General features: G+C 37.6%; 1 protein-coding gene across 4 annotated transcripts in view; it reads left to right on the top strand.

Moving 5' to 3' along the window:
* Positions 1-27,798, top strand: part of RABGAP1L (RAB GTPase activating protein 1 like) — a 694,034-nt gene that overhangs the window by 415,251 nt on the left and 250,985 nt on the right. For all 4 annotated transcript variants that reach the window (XM_060091226.1, XM_060091224.1, XM_060091223.1 and 1 more), the window contains one exon: positions 26,380-26,454. In XM_060091226.1, coding sequence (XP_059947209.1) covers positions 26,380-26,454 — 75 coding nt within the window. The remainder of the gene's footprint in view (positions 1-26,379; positions 26,455-27,798) is intronic.

The raw sequence follows: 27,798 nt of genomic DNA, 5'->3' as shown, positions 1-27,798 counted from the left end.
AACCCGTGTCCCCTGCATTAGCAGGCAGATTCTCAACCACTGCACCACCATGGAAGCCCCAAGACCATTCTTTTTTTTCCATAATTCAGGCTTTCTTTTTAATTTCTTTTTTGTTGTTGTTGAATATATTTGACATATTATTTAAGGTTTTACAACATGTTAATTTGATACATTTATATATTTTAGTGTGATTGCTGTTGTATTGGTATTTAGCACCTCTATTACATTACATAATTATCCTATCTTTTTAGTGGATGGGATAATTAAGTTTTAGTCTCTTAACATCTTTGATGATTATAGTACAGTATTGTCTATTTTCATTATACTGTACATTAGATCTACATGTCTTATTTACAACTCATTGCAAGTTTGTACCCTTAAGGAGCATCAATCTTATCTACCCCCTACACACCACATCCTCTGGTAACCACCACTTTACTCTCTGTTTTTTTAGGAGTTTGACTTTTTTAGATTCTACAGATAAGTGATATAAAATAGCAGTTGTCCTTCTCTGTCTGACTTATCTTGCTTAGCATAATGTGCTCAGGGTTTATCCATGTTGTCCCAAATGGCAGGATATCCTCCTTCCTCATGGCTGAAAGCATTCCATTACTGTATATATACCACATCATTTTTACCCATTCATTCATTGATGGACATTTAGCCTGTTTCCATATCTTGACTATTGTGACTAATGCTGCAATAAACATGGGATTGCATATATCTCTTAAAAATGATGTTTTCATTTCTGGACCACTCTATGCCATTGATCTGCTTATCTATCTTTATACCAATACAACACTATTATAATTAAAATAGATTTACAAGAAGTCTTATTATCTGATGGTGCTGGGCCTACAACTTTGTTCTGCTTCAAAATTATTTTGACTATCTTGGTCCTTTGTAGTTCCATATTTTAGAATCAGCTTGGCAGATTTTGAGGGGAAAACATGCTTTGAGAATTTTGATTGGTATTGCATTGAAGAAATAGTTCATCAATTTTATTATCAATAGTTTTTTCAAAGAGCCAACTTTTGGCTTTGTTGATCTTATCTATTATATATTTGCTTTCTATTTTATTGATATCTGCAGTTTTTCTTTTTCAACAAAATTCTGCATGTTAAAAAAAATTAATATCACCCAAAAAAGTTCCCTAATGCCCCTTTGCAGTCAATCCCCCCACCTATACCTGTCCCCAGGCAACCCCATTATCTTCTTTCTCCATTATAGATTAGTTTTCATTTTATAGAATTTAATGTAAATGAATCATACAGCACATACTTCTGCTTCTCTCCAGCATAATGCTTTTGAGATTCATTCATGTCATTGAGTGTTTCAATGTTCTATTCTTTTTTATTGCTGAGTAGTATTCCATTGTAACCTCTCCAATTTTGATGTCATATTTTATTATCATTTAGTTTTAAATATTACCTAATTTCCATAGTGATTCCTTTGATCCATCACATTCATTGATTTCTAAGTTCTTTTTTTTTGGATATTGATTTCTAGCTTAATTTCACTATGGTCAAAAATATGCTCTGTGTGATTTTAAAACTTCGGATTGTTGAGACTTGCTTTATGACCTGAACATGTCCTGTTTTGGTTTCAATTAGATAAACTTTGTAATCATGTTTTTCTGATTTTCTTTAGAGTTACTCTCTTTGTTGTTATGTGTTTTGTTTTTGGTTTTGTTTTTGTCTGTTTATCAGTTAGTGATGAAATTGTGCTAAAATTCCCAACTATGAGTTTTGGACTTGTCTATTTTTCCTTTTAATTTTGCCAAGTGTTACTTTATGTATTTTGAGGTTATGTTATTAAGTGCATACAAATTTAGTATTGTTATGTCTTCATATTGAATTAACCTTATTATCATTATAAAATGTCTTTCTTGTTGCTAGTTTGAACTTCAGTTTAACTATGTCCACCTTAGCTTTATTTTTGCATTGTAATACTTTTAATATCCTTTCATTTTCAATTGAGCCCTTGTATTTACAGTGTGTCTTCTTTTTTTTTTTCTTTTTTTTTTTTTGCGGTATGCGGGCCTCTCACTGTTGTGGCCTCTCCCGCTGCGGAGCACAGGCTCCAGACGCGCAGGCTCAGCGGCCATGGCTCACGGGCCCAGCCACTCCGTGGCATGTGGGATCCTCCCGGACCGGGGCACGAACCTGTGTTCCCTGCATCGGCAGGCGGACTCTCAACCACTGCACCACCAGGGAAGCCCTACAGTGTGTCTTCTTTAAGCATCTTATAATTGAATTTTTAAACTATATACAATCTTATCTTTTTATTGGGGTATTGAGTATATTTACATTTAATGAACTTACTGACATAGTTGATTTTAAACTTAATATCTCACTAGTTGTGCTGTATATGTCTCATCTGTTATTCATTTTTTCCTCTTTTTTTCATTTTCCACACTGTAACTATTAGTTATACAGTTTTTATGCTTTTAGTAGTTACCCTATTAGTTATGCAGTTTTATGCTTTTAGTAGTTATGATCACAATGTGCATTCTTTGCTTATTAGAATCCTCCTTAAATGACCAATCACACCTTAAGTGATCAATCACTTAAATCATCGATCACTTCCAGGATAATGCAAGAAACTTATATCTCTTTAACTCCATGTACCACTTTCTGCTTGTTGTTCTGTTTTTGTCATGTATTTAGTTATGTTTGTGTATCAGTACCCCCCCGACACACGCACAGGATGTTATTTTTTGTGTCCTAAACCATCAGTGTTCATTTAGACTTATTCACCTATGTATCTGTTCTTGTGCTCTTCATTTCTTTCTGCATTGCCTGAGTACATCTGAGATCATATTCCTTATGCTTAAAGAACTGTCTTTAATATTCCTTTAGTGAAAGTCTGCTGATGAAAATTCTTTCATGTTTTACTTTTCTGAGAACCTCATAATTTTGTCTTTATTTTGGAAAGATATTTTCATTTGGTTCTAGGTCAGTATTATTTTTCCTTAGGATTTTAAAGATGCTATTCTATTGCCTTCAGGCTTTCATCATTTTTGTTGAAAGATGGCTATCAATATTATCATGGTTTCTTTAAAGGTAATGCATCTTTTTTTCTCTGCTTTTAAATTTATGTTTGTTTCTTCTATAATGTGTCCTAGGTGTGGTTTTCTTTATACTGCTTGGAGTTTGTTACTGAATCTGCGGCTTGACATAGTTTGTCACTTTTAGAAAATGCTTAGCCAATATCTCCCCAAATACTGTTTTGCCTCTGTCCTCTATTCTGGATGTCCAAGTACTAATATTTTACTATCCCTTTTGTCTTTTACCCTATTTAATGTATTTCCATCCTTTCTTGGTGGCTCCATCTGGATATTTTTTTTTTTTTTTTTTTTTTTTTTTTTTGCTGTACGCGGGCCTCTCACTGCTGTGGCCTCTCCCGTTGCGGAGCACAGGCTCCGGACACACAGGCCCCGCGGCCATGGCTCGCGGGCCCAGCCGCTCCGCGGCATGTGGGATCCTCCAGGATCGGGGCACGAACCCGTGTCCCCTGCATCGGCAGGCGGACTCTCAACCACTGCGCCACCAGGGAGGCCCCATCTGGATATTTTTTACTAATCCTTTCTCCAGTCTATTGAATCCTTAATTATTGTTGTTTTATTTTTCAGTTCTAGAATTTCCATTTGATTCTTTTTAAAAGTAGATTCTAGTTCCTTGGTGAAATTATTTTTTATTTTCTTGAACAGATTAATCACAGTTATTTGAAAGTCCAAGTCCAATAAAGTCTAATATCTGATCACCTATGAATGTATTCCTATTTTCTCTTAATTTTTATTCATTTGCTCATTTTTTTTCATGCTTGATCATATTTAATAGAATTCTGGGTCTTGTGTTTGAAAAATTATAAGGACTTTCAATGATGTTATTGATATTTTACTCCAGAGCAGATTCAGTTTTCCTCTGGTAGGAAGATGGAGTATGGTGTATCCCTTTGAGCCAGTTTTGACTGTTTCTTGCTTAGAGAGTGAGTTTCCAGGATCTCAACTAAAAGTCTGAGAGGTATTTACTGGAGACCTTCCTCTTTGATGGGACCCTACCCTTTAATTCTCATGTCCTTGGCAGTATGAAACCACTGAAATCTCTGATTAGCTAATCTTAGCATTACTGCAGGCAGTTTTCTGCAAATTTCCCCTTCTATAAGATGTATGAGAGATCAAACTTTTATAATGTTTTCCTCAAACTTTTCAGTAGACATATTGTTGGTTAATAGTTTCAGATTTTCTGGAGGAGAGGGGAAACTTTCACTGATGATATTGTTTACAGTGGGATAATAGTTTATCATACTGATAAATCTTAATCTCTCAGAGTAAGAGCTTATTTAGTTTTTTCCCCCTCCTTTAAATCACTCATTTCACATTTTATGTTTTAGAAGAATTGGCTAATTCTGCTTCATTGCCAAGGACAATTATGTTTGTAGCTATTCAGAACATCAGATGCATGCTTACACATATACATACACATAAAAAGAGATCCTAACCTAAAGTTGAAAAGCTTCACTCGTGTGTGTGTGTGTGTGTGTGTGTGTGTGTGTATGTGTGTGTTTGGGGGTTAACTTCATGCTTAGCTTTTGCATAAATATTTCAAAAACATTTTTATATTTGTTAGTATCACTAAAATCATACATTAGGGATGTTTTGGAGGGTTTTGTTCTCTTTAATACACATATTCTATGAGTCAGAGCTCAACTGGGAAGATATAATGTTATTTTAAATGTGGAGTTCTTCTGCAGCTATAACAATAAAAAGGTCAAATTTGTGAAGCTGGAGTCCTGGAAAGAGAATGAGTGATTTATAATGCTCTTCAGAGTGTCTGAAGAGATTTTAAAAATTTCTTTATGTGTTTGGCCCAGTAAGAGCTTTTCTTGAAATAGCTTTGTAGTTTCTGTGGAGCCTGTAGTCTTTCAACTATAAGTCTAATTGAAGCTGTCACACCATTATTAGAATAAAGAAGAGAAAGGGTGGGATTATGGGGATGATAAAAATGTATAAAATTAGAACATAGGGATTAGAGTATATCCTAAGTGTTTGATTATAGTCACTCTTTTTAGAAAACATTACTGTTTGAGGAAAAGGAGAAAAGTAAGATTACTCTTTAAAAGAGAAGAGGAAAAACAACACTAACCTGCAAAGACATGCACAAAGAACCTTCAAATAAAATTCTACTCATGGTACCTCCTGAACTTATGATTTTTCTTAAAATAGAGATCTATTTCTATACCAGATTCAGATACGTTAAATATCCTAAATAATACACTCTCAGTTATTTCTGAGTTAATTAGTTATAGACTTATGGGCACTTATTTCCTGTTTACTAATTGTTATGCAGTTGGCAATGTCTTTATAACTTTGAAGCCTCCTCCTTAACCAGAGCTCTTCCTGCATCTTTTAAAGACTTTGGAAGGGTGTGAATCTGAATTGCTCTCCTCCTCCTTCCCATCTGTCCAGATCTTAGTTGCCCACTTCCCTTGTGAAGCTTGTCCTACCCACAGTGATTTACAGATGAAAAATACTCTGTAAAATTTAGGTTATTGTGGATTATGTTTTGAACAGTATCTGATTAATTTCATTTACGTCTTCTCTGCAGTGTGTTCAGTCTTTGAGGGAAGAGGCTATCTCTGACATTTTCTTTTTCTTTGTCCCAGAGAGCAGAGTGCAGTACCAGTTATCCGGTGTCAATATAATTAACTCTACAGCCTTGACTTAATGAAACTGACTGTGTTATTCCATGTCCTTTAGGAAGCCTATTGCCAAGACAGGATTAAATTGTAAAAAAATGTATTAGGGGAAATGCCTGTAAGAGAAACTGGGAAGGAAGCTGGGAGAGCCATTGGACCACAGTGCTGGTCTGACCCTGAAAGAAGAAGACAGGAAGGAAAGAAGGTCAGATGGAAGTGTCTTAGACTGTAGTGCACTTTTTAGGAAAGTTTGGCAAGGCCACTGGGGTTGCCTGTAAGCTCCCACTTCTCCCAGAAGCTGGCCTGCCTTAGTGTTCTTGCTGTGCTCAGTCATTAATTGGGAGCAGCCCATGGCAAGTGTGATATTAGTGCAACTGCTTGGTGCACAGCAGTTGAGACCCTTGGTCAATTATGTTCCTTGCTGTTGGAGACCTGAGAGGTACATTTTCATGGTCACCATACTGATATTTTAGATGAAAATTTAATGTGTATATACTCTGAAAGAGCTCTTTATTTCTACCATTTCCTTCTTCTGTAATTTTATTCATAAACATTCAGGTTAAGCTTCTTCAGAGCATGGATGCTGATTTTCTTTATTTTGTAGATTTCCTTCATGATGTCCTTTATGTACCATTTTTTAAAAATCAGAAATCCAAGAGTGTAAACTAAACCCTCTGAGTAATTCACCATAATCACACAGTAGTTTCTTGTAATAGGGACATTAAAATTTTTTTAAGGATATGGTAGTTATTTTACATTTCCTTTTTTATAAAAACTGGGTATATCAGTTCACTTTTAAGTTGTTGCCAAGGGTTTTTTTTTTTAAGTTTTATATAAAAGGAAACTTACATCTAGGAATTTTGCCAGCCATGTTAGATAAGAAAATTGCTTTGTGAGTGAATATTTGTGAGAACATCTAGCCTTCTACATTTCTCATCACCAGTGTTTAGATTATTTCATATCAGTGAATCTATTTTTAGAGCTTATGTTGATACTTTCCCTTTTATCAGCATATAGGAAAAACTTAATAACCTTTTTTTAAGCTCCAAGTTTTTATTATTAGAATCAACAGACTTAATGATCCTGTCAAATTTATTTATATCTATGTATGTGTATTTCCATATTTATATATATATTTTAAAACAATCTCAAACATAGAGTAAAGTTGCAAGTACAGAATTTTATTTTTCTCTACTATTTGAGAGTGATTTGCAAGCATGATGCCACATCACTCCCGAATACTTTAGGGTATTTTCTAACAAGCAAGAATATTCTCCCACGTAACTTTATTACAACATCCAAATCAGGAAAGTAACATTGATATATTGTTACTACCTAAGGCTTAGTCTTCATTCAGGTTTCACTAATTGTCCAAATATTATCCTTTATAGAAAAGGGATCTAGTTCAGAATCATGTATTTCATTCAGTTGTCTTGCCTTCTTGATTTCCTTCTATCTAGAACAGTTTTGCACTCTTTCCTTCACTTTGTTGACCTGAAGATTACAGACCAGTCATTTTTTAGAATGTCCCTCAATTTCATTTGTCTGATGTTTCCTCATGGTTAGATTTAGGTTATACATCTTTGGCAGGAGTAACACAGAAGGAATGATCTTCTCTTATTTCTCTCTCTCAGGAAGCACAGAGTTGTGGTTTTTCCCATTTTCACTTTGATTTCATAAATAGGATACTGTTTACCTTCTGCTTCTCTGCTATAAAGTTACTCTTTTTCCCTTTGTAATTAATAAGTATTTTGAGACAATTTGTAACTATGCAAATATCCTATTCCTTATCAGACTTTCTATTTATTTATTACTTATCATATTCACATGGACTCATGAATCCTCATTTTGTTTGGGGGATTATATTCTCTTACTATCATTATTTGTTTTGGTGCTCAGATTGTCCCCAGTTAGACAGTGGGAGACCTTTAAGACCTTCAAGTGATAGACATACTCTATCACTCTTGGAGCATTGCCTTTCTTTCTGGCCAAAAAGATGTTCGGAGATTTTTTTCTGTGCCCTAGTTTTATGATTAGCCATTTCTCCAAGGAGCCCCATATTCTGTAGTCAAAAATGGTAAGAAAAAAAAAAGAAAAAAAAAGGTAAGAAACCAAGATCTGTATGCTACATGTATTCATTGCTATTGGGATGTCATAGCACAAGTCACTTCAGTGGACAGGGCTAGGAAATGTATGTACATATAAATATACAGATAGACATATATATGCATATGTATGCACACAAACATACATTTTTAATTGAGATATTCACATACCATAAAATTCACACCTTTACATAAATGTAAATTTAGTGGTTTTTAGTATTTTCAAGAGTTTATGCAACTATCACCGCTATTTAATTCTAAATCATTGCCGTCACTCCAAAAAGAAACCCTGTATTCATTAGAAGTCATACCCCATCATCCCTGCCCTCAGCCCTTGGCAGTCATTAAACTTTCTGTCTCTGTGGGTTTGCCAGGTTTTGTTGTTGTTGTTGTTTGTTGTAGTAGTTTGGTTGGTAACTTTTGTGAACTAATTCTGTGAAGTCTATATTCTTTGTCATGTGTGGCCACTGAAGTTGCTGCTTGGTGGTCAGCTAATGATTGGACAGAGATTTCCTTATGCCTGTACCAGTAAGTTTCTCATTCTTTGTCATGGGGCTCTGTGTGTGTATTTAGGTATGTCTTTATTACTCAATCAGCCAGTTGAGAACTCTGTTTTGCCTTCATTTTCTGCTTGTGCAGACTCTCAAGGTCAGCCAGAGATGAGAGCTTAAAGCCTTCTCAGGCCTTTCCTGAGCATACACAAAGCTTTGGGCATCTCTACAGCCTTATGCATAGGTATGGCCCTATAAATTCCCAGAAGTATGTCTGGGTCTTTCATAGCCCTTATGGACATGTTGTTTCCAAGCTTTTCCTTATAATCTCTTGCCTACTCCAACTTTTTTTTTTTTTTTTTTTTGGCTGCGTTGAGTCTTCGTTGTGGTGCATGGGCTTCTCATTGTGGTGGCTTCTCTTGTTGCTGAGCACGGGCTCTAGGCATGCGGGCTTCAGTAGTTGTGACATGTGGGCTCAGTAGTTGTGGTGCACGGGCTTAGTTACTCCGCAACATGTGGGATCTTCCTGGACCAGGGCTCAAACCTGTGTCCCCTGCATTGGCAGGCGGATTCTTAAGCACTGCACCACAGGGAAGTCCCTCTACTCCAACTTTTATCTACCACCTCAGGCAGTCACAATATTAAACAGTTGCCTGTAATTGTTTTTGACAAATGCCCCTGGGGGAAAAGGCTTTCATATTGAGTGAGCCTTGCAGGTAGAATCTTTGGGGAACCACTGGACAGGTAAAATAATGATAATTCTCTGGGAGTGATTCTTTGCAGGAGCTCTAGCCCCATTGTGCTCCCTCTGGTGGCTGCCAGGCTGCTTGTTTTCACTGCAAATGCAGGCTCTTAGTTTTTAAGGTCATAATGTTGCTGCAGAGCAGGGGATGGAACTATGGCAAGTTAAAAATTCCACAAAGTTCCTTATTCTTACCAAGATTCAGTTGTTTTTCTGGAATGAATGTTCCTCAGGCTTCTGCAAACCTTTGGTCAATATCCAGAGCTCTGAAAAAGTTGATTATGACAATTTTTGATATTTTTCTTGTTGTTAAGCAGAAGCACATTTTTGGAGATCCTTACTCTGACTTTCTTTGCTGATGTTTACTGCCCACATTTTTTTAAAATAGAAGTATAATTGTTTAACAATGTTGTGTTAGTTTCTGCTGTACAGCAAAGTGAATCATCTATACATATACATATATCCCCTCCTTTTTGGATTTCCTTCCCATTTAGGTCACCACAGAGCATTGAGTAGAGTTCCCTGTGCTATACAGTAGGTTCTCATTAGTTATCTGTTTTATACATGGTAATATATATATGTCAATCCCAATCTCTCAGTTTATCCCACTCCCTCTTTCCCCCCTTGATGTCCATACGTTTGTTCTCTACCTCTTTGTCTCTATTTCTGCTTTGCAAATAGGTTCATCTGTACCATTTTTCTATATTCCACATATATGTGTTAATATACGATATTTGTTTTTCTCTTTCTGGCTTACTTCATTCTGTATGACAGTCTCTAGGTCCATCCACGTCTCTGCAAATGGCACAATTGCGTTCCTTCTTATGGCTGAGTAATATTCCATTGTATATATGTACCACATCTTCTTTATCCATTCCTCTGTTGATGGACATTTACGTTGCTTCCATGTCCTGGCTATTGTAAATAGTGCTGCAATGAACACTGGGGTGCATGTATCTTTTGGAATTATGGTTTTCTCCAGGTATATGCCCAGGAGTGGGATTGCTGGGTCATATGGTAGTTCTGTTTTTAGTTTTTTAAGGAACCTCCATAATGTTCTCCATTGTGGCTATATCAATTTACATTCCCACCAATAGTATAAAAGGGTTCCCTTTTCTTCATAGCATTTATTGTTTGTAGGTTTTTTGATGATAGCAATTCTGACCAGTGTGAGGTGATACCTCATTGTAGTTTTGATTTGCATTTCTCTAATGATTAGTGATGTTGAGCGTCTTTTCATGTGCCTCTTGGCCATCTGTTTGTCTTCTTTGGAGAAATGTCTATTTAGGTCTTCTGCCCATTTTTTTGCTATTGAGCTGCATGAGCTGTTTGTATATTTTGGAGATCAATCCCTTGTCAGTTGCTTCGTTTGCAAATATTTTCTCCCATTCTGAGGGTTGTCTTTTCATCTTATTTATGGTTTCCTTTGCTGTGCAAAAGCCACATTTGGTTTCATATCTGTTGAAAACCATGGAGTCATAGGAACACTTCCAATTTCAGTCCAACACCAGAGGATTAATTCTAGTGTTCTTCATTCCTACATTTGTAACTCCCTTCTCTGGCAATGAGAAACCTAGCTCCCGTAATCCTTAATATTTATCCATTAGATCTACGTTCCTGTATGTAACCAATCTCCCATTGCTGCTGTCAATTCTGTCTTGCACAAATGGACTCTACCATGGTAAGGCTCTAACACCCCATGCCAGAATGTCACCCTGCAGGTACTCCTCATCCTGTCAGCCACTGATTCCCCTTTTTTGGCCACCACTTCTCCACATGGATGGCCTTGTCATTCTGGTTAGGGTCTGGTATAACATGCCAGGCCACCCCTGTGTGTGTCTATCTTGCTCTCATTAATGGCATCTTGCTCTCATTAATGGCACCAGGAAGGAAATGGTAGCTTAATGATGGTTTAAAGATGAATTTTACTATCCTTTCTGTCTTTCATGAGTTTTTCTTGTGACAGTTTATAAAGATTTATTAGACTTACACTGGCATATCTGGCTTCAAAGAGTGAAAAAAAAAAGGTACAACTTACATCTCTAAACAAATTGGTGGGGTTTTTTCTTTTGGCATCTGTAGAAAACTGATCATTCTCAAGAAGTCAGTGAACCTAAGGATCTGTAAGAAATTTTGGTAGTGAGTAAGACCCCTTTCAGACAGCTTCATATTCATTCTGAAGATGGCTCAAATGGGATATTTGGGAAGAGGGCATAGTAATCCTCCTTGATGTCAGCTTGTCAGTGCTACCATTTATTCAGCACTTCATTTTGTGCTAGGCACTCTGTTTAATTCTCAAAAAGCTTATATGGTGGTTTCTATTACTACCTTTGTGTTATAGATGAAGATAATTGCTCCCCTTTATCACAAAAGTCCTCAGAAGATTTGACTATACTTGCTGTAACCATTTTTTCTTCTCCAGTGCTTTCCCAAACTTATATCAGTCAGGATTTCACCTGTATCACTGCACTGAAAATGGTCCGGTCAGAAACCAAATGTATTCCAAATCACAAAGGTTCATCAGTCTCTTCTACCTCAGTTAGGAGTAACTCCATTCTCCAGCTGCTCAGCTGGAAACCTTGAATCATCCTTGACTCTCCTTTTTTTTCTCTTACACTACATGTTAAGAAAGTAACAACTGTTACCTACCATCAGGGGCAACAGTCACAGGATGTCAACCCACCGCACGGTTTGTAGGTGTTGGGGTTACTAAGAAAGATATGACTCACACAGGCACTGGAAGGGACAATGCTTTATTCTCATAGAAAAGAGCAAGCCAAGGTCAGCTTCAGTAGTGAGTGTCAGTCCCCTGTGGTGAACAAGTCTTACCCTGCAGCCGTCTCAGGGAGATGGTCTGCATGCACCCTACTTGTGCTGCAGGGAAGGACCACATTCCCTCGTCGCTGAAAATATAGATAACAGTGGAGTTGGCTAGGTGCCATGTGACACACACACTTAAGCAGAACAAAGAAGTGCACATCAAGCCTGGAAAAGGGAAAGATATTCCCAAACAAGGCAGTAAGCCCAGCAAAAGCTGTGAGGGCTCCTTATCTCCATGTGTAGAAATGTTCCAGGACTATGGCACACTCTTTTACCACCATGCAAAGGTCGACAGGGTGTGCATGACTGCCTTTCACAATACCACACATCTATCCATTAGGAAGTCTTTTTGGCTCTGTCTTCAAAATATACCCAGAACCTGACTGTTTATCACCACTTCCACTGTAGCCACCCTGGTCTAAACTATAATTACCTACCTGGTCTTTCTGCTTCCAGTGGCTTTCTGTCTTATTCATTGTAAAAGCCAAAGTCTTTATAGTGGTTTACAAGGCTGTAAATTTCATGTATTACTATTCTTTTCATTATGCGTTCTGCCCTAGCCATACATACCAGACTTGCTCATGCATCAGAGCCCTTGCACTGGCTGTTCCTTCTGCTTGGAACAATGTACTAACAGAGATCTACGTGGCTTGCTCTTTTACCTCTCTCGACTTCTTCCTCAACTGTTACTTTCTTGGTATGGTCTGCCCTAACCACCCTACTTAAAATTGCAATCTCCTCTTAGCCCAGAACTCCTTAGCCCCTTTCCCTGCTTTGCTTTTTGCCAGTGCACTTATTACTTTCAAACATATGTGTATGTATGTTTGCATATATGTTGGTATTTATTTAGGCTGTTATCTTTTTCCACTAGAAAATAAGCTTTATGAGAGCAAAGTGGGTTTTTTTTAACATCTTTATTGGAGTATAATTGCTTTACAATGTTGTGTTAGTTTCTGCTGTATAACAAAGTGAATCAGCTATACATATACATACATCTCCATATCCCCTCCCTCTTGCGTCTCCCTCCCACCCTCCCTATCCCACCCCTGTAGGTGGACACAAAGCACCGAGCTGATCTCCCTGTGCTATGTGGCTGCTTCCCACTAGCTACCTGTTTTACATTTGGTAGTGTATATATGTCCATGCCACTCTCTCACTTTGTCCCAGCTTACCCTTCCCCCTCCCCGTGTCCTCAAGTCCATTCTCTAAGTCTTTATTCCTGTCCTGCCCCTAGGTTCTTCAGAACCTTTTTTTTTCTTTTTAGATTCCATATATATGCATTAGCATACAGTATTTGTTTTTCTCTTTCTGACTTACTTCACTCTGTATGACAGTCTCTAGGTCCATCCACCTCGCTACAAATAACTCAATTTTGTTTCTTCTTATGGCTGAGTAATATTCCATTGTATATATGTGCCACATCTTCTTTATCCATTCATGTGTCGATGGACACTTAGATTGCTTCCATGTCCTGGCTATTGTAAATAGAGCTGCAATGAACATTGTGGTACATGACTCTTTTTGAATTATGGTGAGAGCAAAATGTTTTTGTCCATTTTGTTCACTGCTTACACCAGTCTTTCACATAGTAGACTCTCAATAAATATTTGTTGCCTCAAAGAATTGAGACTTAGGGAATTTAAATAATTCTGATAAATGACAGAGCTGGAATTTGAAGTATTTGGCATTTAGATCCACTATTAGAAAATTTTTAAGTAAACTTTTTAACAGTCAGTTATTTTAGAGTTACTGTCCAGGTCATTGCAGGTAGGGGCTAATTTTGTGATTTCTCCTAATCTGAGAACCTCATAACCATATTGCTTTAATGGTAAAGCGCATGCTGATTTTCACAGAAAATAATGGTAAAAGAATGGTTAATCACTGTGGACTACTGGTACTGAATAGTAAAGAAATAAAAAACATGTCATTGATAATATTCTAAAAGCTTGAGTGAAAGGAATATGATAAGGGATATTGGGTACTGAAAATTTTTAATAAAAATATTGATTTATAACCAAATTTAAAACTTTTAAATTGTAGTGTGGGGATACATTCACATTAAGTTTTCATTTACTTGCTTTTTCTGATGTTTGTGGCCCTTCTTAAAATTAATAATTTATCGATAACAATTTTGGCTTTATTAATTTAAAATGCTTTGTATCAATTTGCTTTTTGTAGACTAATTCAGAAATAAACGATTTCAGCTTAATTCTGGATATGAGTGTGTGTGTGTGTGTATCCAAAAAGATATATATCTTCAAGAAGGTATGTAAACGTGGATAGATGCAGATATTGTACTAAGCACATACATACACACACACACACAAAGTCAGTCCTCATTATTCATAGATTCCATATTTGCAGATTCACCTACTTGCTAAGATTTATTTGTAACCCCAAAATCAATACTCTTGGTTCTTTTGTGGTCATTCACTGATGTGCCCATGTGCAGTGTGGAAAATCTGAGTCGCCTGATGCATACGTTCCAAGTTTAGATGAAACTGGGTACTGTTCTGCCTTCTTGTTTCAACTCTCATACTCTACCCAAGTGTCTTTTTTTTTTTTTTTTTTTTTTTTTTGCGGTACGCAGGCCTCTCACTGTTGTGGCCTCTCCCGTTGCGGAGCACAGGCTCCGGACGCGTAGGCTCAGCGGCCATGGCTCACGGGCCCAGCTGCTCTGCAGCATGTGGGATCTTCCCGGACCGGGGCACGAACCCATGTCCCCTGCATCGGCAGGTGGACTCTCAACCACTGCGCCACCAGGGAAGCCCCCAAGTGTCTTTTTGCAGTATATTTACTGCCACGTTTTTGTGCTTTAGGTGATTTTGCTGTTTAAAATGTCCCCCAAGTGTCGTGCTAAGTGTCTAGTGTTACTGAGCACAGGAAGGATGTGATGTGCCTTAGGGAGGAAATACATGTGTTAGATAAATTTCGTTCAGGCGTGCGTGACAGCACTGTTAACAGTGATTTCAGTATTAATGAGTCAAAATAAACATTAAATAAGGTGCATTTAAATAGAAACACACGTAACACAAGGTTATGTATTGATCAGTTGCTGAAAATGTGACCAGAGACTTGCAGAAGCCTAACACACTCTATCCCCTACAGACAGTGGTTGAGTATCTGCTAATTCAGTGTTTGCAGAAACTTCATAGAACATATCTACTGTAAGTAATGAGAATCTACTGTACATATATACAGTTTTCTCCATGAAGAGAACTTTCCATTGGTTGTCTGTTTCACTATTTTAATCATTATATTAAACCCCAGTGAAGCTCAGTGTGTGTCTTTCATATAGTTATATTCTAGAGATGTCACCCAAATTGAAATCTTAACACAAACCATTGAATGGAATGTTACTAATAAGTAATTTTTTTAACTTTAATTAAATTTTAAAAATTATGAAATATATCGTACATTCAAATGAGTAAACATAATTTGTACTTATGAGTTTTAAAAGTCAATAATAGGAGAAACATCCTTGTACATACAACTTAGGAAATATATTATTACCAATATCTTTGAACACTCCAGGTGCTCCTCTCAGATTCAGTGTTCCCTCACCAGAGTCAACCACTGTCCTAAACTTTGTGATTATCATTCCTCTGCATTCTTTAATGAAAGTTCTCTCTTTCTGTTTAATTTGTGAATATTTATTGAATACATAGCAAAAGGAAAAATTTATGTTTTATCATTAGGTTTTATTGTTGCTCACCTAAACTCTGCCACATATGTCAACAATCGTTAAGATCTAGAGACTGTATAGTGACAGTAGCTAAGGCCTTGAGCTCTGGAGCTGCCTGAGTTTGAATTCTGGCCTGCTGCTTACTAACTGGGTGACGTGGCACAAGTTGTTTACTTTCTCTTTGCCTCAGTTTCTTCTTCTATAAAATAGGGATATTAAGAGTACTTACCTCAGAGGTTGTTTTAAGGGTTAAATAAATTACCATATATATAAATATCTGAAAAAATAGATAGTAGTTATTGATAAATAAATGTTATTGGCTAGTTAACAATTAGAAAAATTAATGCTAAAAGTTATTTGAAAAGCCACTTGTATTCTTGTGCTGTATTAAATAATCTTTTCTTTAAATGTTATCCTAATCTCTTTTAGACAACCATGTGTTTTAATGATTCTTGTCACCCTGTGATCTCTTTTCATTTAGCTTATTGTGGCATTACTTTAAAATAGTCTTTCCTGGGTATCTCTTTTTTTGTCTCTCAGATTGTGAGAACAGATCTCTTTTCAGTTTGTAAATGAGTTTATTCCACATATTTTATATTTGTTTGTTTCTCCCTAACATACTCACTTAAGGGCTACTGAGCAATAATCCAAAGGCTGGTTTGTTTGTTTGTTCGTTTTGACCTCATGTTGGCAGAAGTTCATTGTACTGATAGATGAAACAGTTTGTCTAACTAATAAATGGCAAATTGCTTTACATAAATGTCAAGCTCCTGTTAAAGTGAGGAGATCTGAGTTAGTATTTCCTGTTCTCAGTATTGTCCTTAGAGCTATGTTAAGTTGTGTGACAGCTCAATATTTAGGTTAGGGTTTGGAGAAACACCAAATGTTATCATGGTTAAAACTGGTGAACTTAACTACTGTCTATCGATAGCCAGTAAATCAGCAAACACAGCAGTACTTTAGCAGTACCAAGAAGCTAAATGGGAATCTGTTTTAAAAGTTTAATCCCTTTTGCATGCCCACATAGCAGCCTTTCTATCTTGTTAGAGAACATCTTCTGATTTCCTTTTCATTCTTCCTGTGAGTCTGACCTTCCTTCATCTTTAAGTGTGATTGTCTGATAAAATAGTACTGTATGTTGCCTATTTCTGGGACAAAAGAGAAACACCATTCTGTATTTCCTGTACCAATCTGATAAAGGTTTGTGTGTGAGAGTGTTTTGGGAGAAATAAGGTTGTAGATAAGTCTTTAGACAATCTAGCTGTAAGACTAAAAACATTGCTTAATGATTTTAAGGTAATTCAAGAGCAGTAATGGTTATTGTATATTTTGGGCTGGCAAACAAAGTCCCAGTACCCTGTGGGAAATTATTTTCAAAGTTAGCATCCCTATCGATGCATAACAGTTTTTCACAAGACAAAAAAAGTTAAGTGTTTTCCATATTAATTTCAATAAGGAGAACTTACATTATATATAAATGTTAGCACTAACATGATTAAGCGTTAACAGCTATCTCTGTTTTCATGTCTAAGTTTTACCTGTAGTCAGTATGTTAATAAACATGAATATTACATAAAGAAATTGAAAGTTCTCCTTCCCTAAACCCATGAGTTATGGATTGAAAAATATTAAGCTGCCCTTGGTCAGATTGTCATTTCTTTTGAGAATATGGAATATTATTCCTATCTCTCTTGACCCCCAAGGCAAATCAGAAAATAGGCCCTCCTTCATTTTGGGAGAACACAATCTATAGCAGTGGTGTAATAAAGGTATTAAGTGTACAGGCTCTGTATTTGAAAAGATTTGGGTTCAAATTCTGGCTCTAGCTATGTGACCTTGCCCAAGTTAATTACCCTCTCTAAATGTCACTTTTCTTATCTCATAGGCTTTGTGAGGATTAATTGAAAATGTAGAAAAGCACTTATCACAGTGTCTGGCACTGTCTGCCTTTGTACATGCCTTTTCCCTGCAGCATACCTAAAGCATGTCTGTATTCTTCCTTCAAGAATGTGAGGCCAGGCTTGCAGCAATTCTGGTCACATCCTCTTCTTTAAGATTAAGACAGTATCACCTTGTCTGAGATGCCTCCCTTGCCTTTGTCTCTATTCCTGGCATTATGACCTGGTTACCCACCCTTTCCCTCTGATCTTCCATATAACTATCAGAACTTATCTCACTGTGTACTTTTCCATTGTACATGCTGAACTCTTGTACAAGACTCTGAGCTGAGGAGTATAGACCATATCTTTTCATCTTGGTGTCTACCTCAGCACAGTGTTTGATTACATAATAGGTGCTCAGTAAATAGTGACTTGCTGAATGAATATGTAAAGTTCTCTTGGGACCCCAGCCAGAAGAGTAGTCTATAGTCCAGAGAGAAGAGACAGAATACAGACACAGATTTTTTCCCCCAAAAGATACAAAAAATTTTCCAATACACAGAAAAACTCAAAGACTTGTACAGTGAACATCCATAAACCTGTCACCTAGATTCTATAATATTTTGTTACTTTTTTATCACATACGTCTCTGTCCATCTACCCTTATAATCAATTAATTAATCCATTTGAATACTTTAAAGTATTTTAATACTTTAAAGTAAATTGCAGGTCCCTGTCAGGACCTGGCCCCACCCACCACCAGCTGGCAGCCTTCACATGAGGAGGTCCTGGTGGCCAGCCAGGTCAGGGGCCAGCCTTGACTACCAGTGCACCCTGCCACAACAGAAGGGTCCCACATAGGGGATACCCCTAGAGCATAAAGTTCTGGTGACCAGAAGGGAGTGTGCTGCTGTGCCCCATAAGACAACTCCTACCTAAGGCCACTTCTCAAATATTGGGAAACATAACTGACCTGCCTAATACACAGAAATAAACACAGAGAATTACGCAGAATTAGGAGGCAGAGGAATATGTTTCAAATGAAGGAACAAGGCAAAACCTCAGAAAAAGAACTAAACAAGGAGGAGGTAAGCAATCTACCCAATAAAAAGTTCAAGGTAACAATCATAAAGATGTTCAACAAACTCAGGAGAAGAATGGGTGAACACAGTGAAAATTTTGAGAGTTTGAAAATAAAAAGAAGAACCAAATAGCTGAACAAATAAATACACTAGGAGAAATCAACAGTAGATAAGATGATACAAAGGAACAGATCAGCGAACTGAAGACAAAGTAGTAGAAATAACCTAAGCTGAACAGAAAAGAGGAAAAATAATTTTTAAAAATGAGGATAGTTTAGGAGACCTATGGGACAACCTCAAGCATACTAACATTCACATTATAGGGTCCCAGAGAGAGAAGAGAGAAGGGGCTTAGAGAAATTTTTTGAAGACATAATAGCTGAAAATGTCCATAACCCATGAAAGCAAACAGACATTTAGGTCCAGGAAGCATAGAGAGTCCTAAACAAGATGGACCCAAAGAGGTCCACATTAAGATACATTGTAATTAAAATGTCAGAAATTAAAGATAGAGAATCTTAAAAGCATCAAGAGAAAAGCAGCGAGTTATGTACAGAAAAGCAACGAGTTATGTACAAGGAAACCCATACATAAGGCTATCAACTGACTTTTCAGCAAAAACTTTCAGGCCAGAAGGAAATGGCACAATATATTCAAAGTGATTAAAGAATAAAATCTACAAGAAAAAATACTCTGCCCAACAAGGTTATCATTCAGATTTGAAAGAGAGAGAAAGAGTTTTACAGACAAGCAAAAACTAAAAAAGTTGAGCACCACTAAACGAGCTATACAGGAAATGTTAAAGGGAACTCACTAACCAGAAAAGATCATAAATTTAAATACAAAAATTACAAAAGGAAAAATCTCATCAATAAAGACAAACATACAATAAAGGTAGTAAATCAGCCACTTGTAAAGCTAGTACAAAAGTTAAAAGAAAAAAATAGTAAAGTCATCTATATCCACAGTAAGTAGTTAAGGGATACACAAAACAAAAAGTGTAAAATATCATGTCAAAAACATTAAAGTTGGGGATGGGTGAGTAAAAATGCATTCCAACTTAAGTGATCATCAGCTTATCATGTATATATATATAGGTTATTATGTATGAATCTCATGGTAACCACAAACCAAAAATCTATAATAGATACACATAAAAAAAGAGAAAGGAATCTAAACATAACACTAAAAATAGTAATCAAATCAATAAGGAAGAGAGCAAAAGAAGAATAAAGGAACAAAAAAGAACTGCAAAACAACCAGAAAACAGTTATCAAAATAGCAATATGGACATACCCATCAAGAACTGCTTTAAATGTAAGTGGACTAAATGCTCCAATCAAAAGACATAGAGTGGTGGAATGGATTTAAAAACAGTAAGATTCATATATGCTGCTTATAAGAGACTCACTTCGTATCTAAAGACACAGATGGTGAAAGTGATAGGATGGAAAAAGATATTTCATAAAAATGGAAATAAAAAAAGAAAGCTGGGCTAGCAATACTTGTATCAGACAAAATATAGTTTAAAACAAAGACTGTAACAAGAGACAAAGAAGGACATTACTTAATGATAAAGGGATCAGTCCAAGAAGAAGATATAACAATTATAAATATATATGCACCCAACACAGGAAGACCTAAATACATAAAGCCAACATTAACAAACATAAATGGAGAAATTGATAGTGCAGATGGAACATTAACCCTAGGCCACAAAGCAAGTCTTAATAAATTTAAGCAGATTAGGGCCTCCCTGGTGGCGCAGTGGTTGAGAGTCCGCCTGCCGATACAGGGGATACGGGTTCGTGCCCCGGTCTGGGAGGATCCCACATGCCGCGGAGCGGCTGGGCCCGTGAGCCATGGCCACTGGGCCTGCGCATCCGGAGCCTGTGCTCCGCAACGGGAGAGGCCACAACAGTGAGAGGCCCGCGTACCGCAAAAAAGGAAAAAAAAAAAAAAAAATTTAAGCAGATTAAAATCATATCAAGCATCTTTTCTGACCACAATGATATGAGACTAGAAATTAACTACAAGAAAAAAACTACAAAAAACTACAAACATGTGAAGGCTAAACAGTATGCTACTCAACAACCAATAGGTACTGAAGAAATCAGAGAGGAAATTTAAAAATACCTGGAGACAAATGAAATTGAACAGTATGTGCTCTCTCCCTTCCCAGCACTGGCACCCTGTCCCCAGAGGGATGGTGTTTGAGCAAGAGGTGCTGGTGTGGGCATTTGGGGTAGGTCAGGGCTTGGGCTGTGGCAGTCCAATTGGGGTCTGAGACCCACACTGCTTCTGACACACTGCCTGTGTAAATAATGGTTCCCTCTGCCTGCTCAGATGCCGCTTTGGGTCTGAGCCATCTCTGTGTCTCACAGCCAAGCTTCCTCCTCAACCATGGCAGCCCTCACCCCAGTGTGGAGCTGCGCTATGAAGAAAGCAGGGCTAGAATGTTCATTTGGTTCAAATGGGGGCACACACTGGAGTGGTCACAGGAAGCTGACCAGCAGTTTACAAACCACCCTCTCTGTCCTGCTTCAGGAGCGAGCATGTTCATGCTTCTTACAAGTGAAGTCCAGTCTTTTCACAGCCCTCCTGTTAGTCCCATTGGCCCTCCAATCAGCCAAGGAGCTTGTCTTTCCTGTGTTGGTCCCCAAGGCTGTGGCACCCAGTATGTGGCTCACATCACTCACTCTCCAGGGAGGATCTCTACTCATGTAATCTCCCTTTTCCTCTGAGTCTCCTCTTAGTGGCACAGGTCCCAACCTGATCACTTCCCTTCCCTTCCTACTCAATTCTTTGTGGATCTTTCTTACAGTCTTGGTTGTACAGGAGTCTTTCTGCCAGTGTCCTGTTAGTTGTCAGTGACAGTTGTTCCACAAGTAGATGTGTTTTTGATGTGTTCATGGGGAGAGGTGAGTTCCACATCCTCCTTAATCCACCGTTTTCACCTCCTCTACACTTGGCCACGTTCCTATTGCCCATTCATAGATATTTCTTTGTAAAGTGTCTTTTCATATCTTCTGTCCATTTTTAACTTAGATTGTTTGACATTGAGTTGTAGGAGTTCTTTATATATTCTGATTCAAGACTTTATGTTTAGATATATTTGCAAATATTTTCCAGTCTGTGGTTTACCTATTTATTTTCTTAATGGTGTCCTTTTATCAGTGGAGGTTTCTAAATTTTGATGATATCTACTGTATCAGTTTATTTTTTTAGTAGTTAATGTGTCTGTGCCCTGGCTAAGAAACCTTTGCATTTACCAAGTTACAAAGATGTTCTTTGTTTTCACTGAGTAGCTTTATAGTTTTAGTTTTATGTTTAGGAGCATAGTACATCTAGAATTAATTTTTGCATATGAAGTGAAGTAGGGATCAAGGTTCATTTATTTCCCCCATATGGATATCCAATTGTTTGAGCACATTTGTCGAAACAGTTTTTATGTATTTACATTTTTACATATATAAAAATTTTTCCTTTCCTCAATGTATTATCTTGGTAACTTTGTTGAAATTAAATGACTGTATGAGTGTGGCTCTACTTCTAGACTTTTTATTTTGTTCAATTAATTATTTGTCTATATATGTATCAGTTTTACCTTGTCTTGGATATTGTAAATACTTTTACACTAAGTGTAGTAAAAGCTTCTCTTCTGTTACTTTTTTTTTCTAGTGTTTCCACTCTCGCTTTCTAGCTGTTATGGTCACCCCAATCTGTTCCCTGGTTCTTCAAACGAATAAGTCTACAGTTTTATATCCAAGTTTTAGCCATCCACACTGCTGCATGACCTCCAGCAAAAGCCATAAAGAATGAGAATTTTACCCAGTGTCATTCCCTTCATCCAAGTTTATTTTCCCCTCCAGTTTCTTCCTGCTTTTTTGTTCAATGCCTTCAGATAGTTGTTTTATATATTTGTCTCGATATAGTTTAAATTTGTTACCAGGGGGAAGGTTGGTCCAGTAGGAATTACTCCCCCATTATAGAAGTGGTACTCAGATGGTTTTTGAAAGTCAGTCTGAAAGCAGGCATCTGGCCAGAAAAACAATTAAAATGAGGAGTGGGGAGAGGTATGGTGCAAAGAGAGGCAAGTTTCAGATAGAGGGAAAGGATTTGGTTCAACTCACAGAAGGCTTAGAATAAAGCCAAACAGTGCTTAGAACTCCAAGGGAAAGAACTTGCTAGAGCATTGTGTTTTTCAACCTGTGAAGCATAAAATCAAATTTAGTATGTGACCTCTGAAAAGTCATTTTTGTTGCTAACCTAATCCAAAGCCATAACACAATTAGAAAGTAAGATCAATACATTGCTGATTTGCACTTTTGTTCTCTGCTGTCCAGTTAGAGAATAGTTTGTGAGGTCACTGAGTTCATCCCTTCTTTGGTGTGTTGTGGACCTTCATTTTATATTGGACTTCTCTTGTAACACAAACGAGCATATAAATAGCACACTTCTCAGTAAACATGAAATATATAAAGATGGATCAAACATTTGTCAAAGTTTTGTCAGGGTTGATGAAGCATGATTGACTTTAGAGATCCCCAGTTTTAAGGAATCCTCAACTTAGACATCTTTTATGGGTAAGGGAAGCCTTGAAAATATATGTGACATAATCTCTTATCAACAGATCTCAGAGTTCCTTGTTCATGGAAAAGGAAGTGATGGAGCACCATCAGGAATGCACTAAATAGGGATAGTATTAGAAACTTTCCCCTTTCTTTGTTATTTTTTCCTTCTCTTTTCTCTCTGTAACTCTCCCTCCACCCTAACTCACACACACACACACACACACACACATGAGCTCTGGATAAAAGTATAAATAAGGACTCATAACTATATAAATCAAAGAAAATTAAATAAGTAAAAGGATGCTAACCCATCTTTCAGTTTCTAAAATTAGGCTGAGCTCTGGAAACTAGTTATAATGAAGAAAAGCTTCTTTCAAATTCCTTAGCTAATGATTCCATGATATAATTTTTCTCTTATTAGAAGAGAGTGTCATAATATCAACATTGGCAGAAGAAGGTTAAAAGAGAACAGTAGTACTTCAAAAGACACCATTAAGAGCATGAAAAGGCAGGTCACACACTGGGAGAAAATATTGGTAATACATATGACAGACAATGATCTTGTCAACAGAATGTATAAAGAACTCCCATGAATCAGCAATAATAAGATGAACAGCCCAATTAAACAAATGAGCAAGAACTTGATGAGATAATCACAAAAGAATATGTATCAATTGCCTAAAAGCACATGATAATATGCTCTATGTCATTAGCCATCAGAGAAATTTAAGTCAAAACCACAGGAATTAATAAAAGGAAAAAGACTGGCAATGTCAAGTATTGACAAGGATCTGAAGTAGTGAATACTCTTATATTTTGCTGGTGTGGATGCAATAATTGAACAACCACCTTGCAAAATAATTTGGCAATATCTTATAAACTTAAACATACCCCTATCGTTTGAACCGTGAACCTCCACTCCTCAGTATTTACCCGAGGGAAATGAAAACCTATGTACACACAAAGCCTTGTGTATACAAACCAGCTTTATTTGTACTAGCTCCAAACTGGAAAAAAACCCAAATGTTCATCAATGGGAGAATGGATAGACCAATTGTGGTATGTTCATACAGTGGAATACTACCCACTGATTAAAAGGGATGAACTACTGATGCATGCAACAACATGGAAGAATCTCAGAAACATTATGCTGAGTGAAAGAGGCCAGACACAAAAGAGTATATATTATATTAATCCACTTATATGAAATTCTTTTAAAAATGCAAAGCTGGTGCTTCCCTGGTGGAGCAGTGGTTGAGAGTCCGCCTGCCGATGCAGTGGACACTGGTTTGTGCCCCGGTCTGGGAAGATCCCACATGATGCGGAGCGGCTGGGCCCGTGAGCCATGGCCGCTGAGCCTGCACGTCCAGAGCCTGTGCTCTGCAACGGGAGAGGCCACAACAGTGAGAGGCCCGCGTACTCAGCAAAAAAAAAAAAAAAGCAAAGCTAATAATAGATTGTGAAAAAAATCAGATTACTGGTGGCCTGGGGTGGAGATGGTTTGACTGCAAAGAGGCAAGAGGAACATTCTAGAATGATGGAAATACTCTATAATGATGGGGTTACATAAATGACTCAAAGAATTGTGAAATTAAAAGATATGCATTTCACTGAATATAAGCTATATTTCAATAAAGTTTTTTTAAGTAAAAAAAGAGTTCTAGTCCCTGTACTCTGACTACCTTGGCATATGGGAGATACCCCACTTACCCTCCCTGTGGTAACCATTCGTATTTATCTTTGATAACCACTGCCCTGGACAGAGAGGTTTTTTGTTTGTTTGTTTTTTGTTTTTTGTTTTTTGCGGTACGCGGGCCTCTCACTGTTGTGGCCTCTCCCGTTGCAGAGCACAGGCTCCGGATGCGCAGGCTCAGTGGCCATGGCTCACGGGCCCAGCCGCTCTGCGGCATGTGGGATCTTCCCGGACCAGGGCACAAACTCGTGTCCCCTGCATCGGCAGGCGGACTCTCAACCACTGCGCCACCAGGGAAGCCCCAGAGAGTATTTTTATACTCACAAAATCATAGTGCATTAAATGGAGATTCCCCTCACTTTAATGAAGCACAACAGATAGGTGGGATACATGGAATGGGATACATGTCCAGGATTTAAACAGCACAGTTGGGGTGTTTGTCTTTTAAAAATAAATGTAGGAGCGTCTGAATGATTTTTGTTTTTGTTGTTCTAAATCAGGGATCAGGAAACTATAGCCTACGCTGTCTGACTTAGTACAACCCTTAATCCACAAAAGCCACAAATGGTTTTTATATTGTAAGGGGTTGTTTAAGAAAAGAAAAACAATATACAACAGATATGTAAGTGTCCCTCAAAGCCTAAAATATTTACTATTTGGACTTTTACAGCAAAACCTTACTAATTCCTATACTATAGTCTTTGATCAGCATGGTCCGCCTACTGTAATTGATTCAACCTCTTAAAAACTTGAACAGGGTGTTTTTTTTTTAAAAATGGTAATCTCAGCAGTTTGAAGTATTAAGCATACAACCTTATTTCCTTTCCTATAAAGACTAAGGTGAACATTAAGTTGAATTGTATGATAGCTGCTTCTCTAGGGATATACTGTATTTCCTGTGAATGGGCCTCTGGCTCTGTACTAGCGGCCTGGTTAGAATGATGTTGAAGATGGTAAATAGCCAGAACATTTCATGATAGTGTGTGGCGTGTGTGGCAAGAGGCTCTCTCCCAGCCCTTCTGCTAAAAATGCAGGGCAATACTAAACGTTTCTGGTTTGCCCTAGTGGTATAGATGGGAGGAATCACCCTTTAGCCTCTGGAAAGTGCAAGAGTAGTTTAGAAGGTGTCTGAGAACATGTAGAGGCTAGAGAGGGTGATTTTTTTTTTTTTCTGTTAGGTTAGGGGATCTGCACTGCACTCTCACAGCATTAAGGTTTCCCCCGTATGGTGCATTAGAATTCCCACATCAACTGTAGAACCTTCCCTCCCTCTTCCACTATTTGCTTCTGCCTCCCACAGTCTCATTTGCCTGACCACAAACCATAATGGATCTTTAAAAATTAATTTGGGTGCTCTGAGCATCTCTTTATTCCAGATTCTAAAGATGAACCTGGGGATAATGGTACATCTAGAATTGCTTTAGGAAATGTACAGCCTCTTTGAGGGATCCCACTGTGCTAATGGCTCACACATCCAAATTGAGGGATCAGTGAAATTGTGGTGGACAGTCCAGGGACAAGAACAAGCAGCAGCTTGATGTGAGCTAGCACTTAGGTTAAACTCTGTGAATGTTTATGATACTTATTTCTTTCCATCTTTTCTCTAGGCCTACTCTGTCTATGACGAAGACATTGGGTACTGTCAAGGACAGTCTTTTCTTGCTGCTGTGTTGCTGCTGCATGTAAGTAATTTTCCATGTAATAAAGGTCATGATGCTGCCAAGTTTATTTTATTTGCTGCTTGGTTTTGTTTTCCCTTCTTATTCTCCATTTACCTGATGGAGATTACACATGGCATATCTTTTTTAAAATGTACTTTTGGTGATAAAGTAAGAGATCTGATGTCACGAACAGGACAGTTTCTCAGTAGAATTAATTTTTCTGGCTGGTAGGGAATAAATTGCTTATTTGGAGTTATTTTTAACTAGAACCCTCTAGAATTAAAGAAGTCAATGTAACTGCCCAAATATGAGCAGGACCAGAGCCATGATGAAGGAATGTGACAAGGAAGTCTTTTATCTTTTTTTTTTGATTTATTTTTGTAAACTCTCTTTTCTCTTAGTCACCTTCATTTAACAGAACATTTATTGAGAATCAGTTGTCAGTACTGGGCTAGGAAGTGGGATTACAAATATGAATAATTTATCGTTTGTGTTCTCAAAGGCCTCATGGGCTAGGATGGGGCACACGTAATGTATGCACATACCTATTATTTTAATTCTTTGTATGTATCTGTGCTGATTTTTGTGATGATCACTACAGAGGAACTTATAGTGTGCTAAGTGAAAGCGATGCACAGAATAAGAGAATAGAGAAGAGAATTATCCAACTCAGCTCTGCCTGAACTTTCAGAAAAGACTTTCTAGAGGAGGTGGTAGCTTTGCCAGGTCATAAATAATTGAGATTGGGGGAGGTGAGCTGGGTAAGAGAAGGAGTAGAGATTGGTAGACAAAAGGAACAACATGAGCAAATGTATGGAAACACAACCGGAACAGCGTATAAAGGGAACAGTATGAAATACTGTTCCTATACTGTTGCTATAGAAATTGTATGCAGAGAGAGGTATGAGGTAAAAATGGTCATATGGGCAGGGACCAAATTATGAAGACTTTTTAATAATGTCAAGAAATGTGGGCTTTATGCTAAAGCTAATGAGGAGCCATTGATCAGTTTGAAGCAAGGGAATGACAATCAGATGTTCACTTCAGATAAATTATTATATCCATGTAGAGAGTTGAACTGAAGGGAGCAAGCAATAGCAGAGAGACCAGTTAGGAAACATCAATCTAAATGAGAGATATTGAGACCCAGAGAGAAAAACAATTAAAAACATGCAGGAGGGGACTTCCCTGGTGGCGCAGTGGTTAAGAGTCCACCTGCCAATGCAGGGGACACGGGTTCAAGCCCTGGTCCGGGAAGATCCCACATGCCGTGGAGCAACAAAGCCCATGCACCACAGCTACTGAGCCTGTGCTCTAGAGCCTGCGAGCCACAACTGCTGAGCCCGCGTGCCACAGCTACTGAAG

The sequence above is a fragment of the Mesoplodon densirostris genome, chromosome 2 (assembly GCF_025265405.1).
Source record: "Mesoplodon densirostris isolate mMesDen1 chromosome 2, mMesDen1 primary haplotype, whole genome shotgun sequence".
Classification (NCBI taxonomy): domain Eukaryota; kingdom Metazoa; phylum Chordata; class Mammalia; order Artiodactyla; family Ziphiidae; genus Mesoplodon; species Mesoplodon densirostris.
The sequence above is the reverse complement of the archived record's forward strand: the minus strand, read 5'-3'. Positions and strand labels throughout refer to the sequence as shown.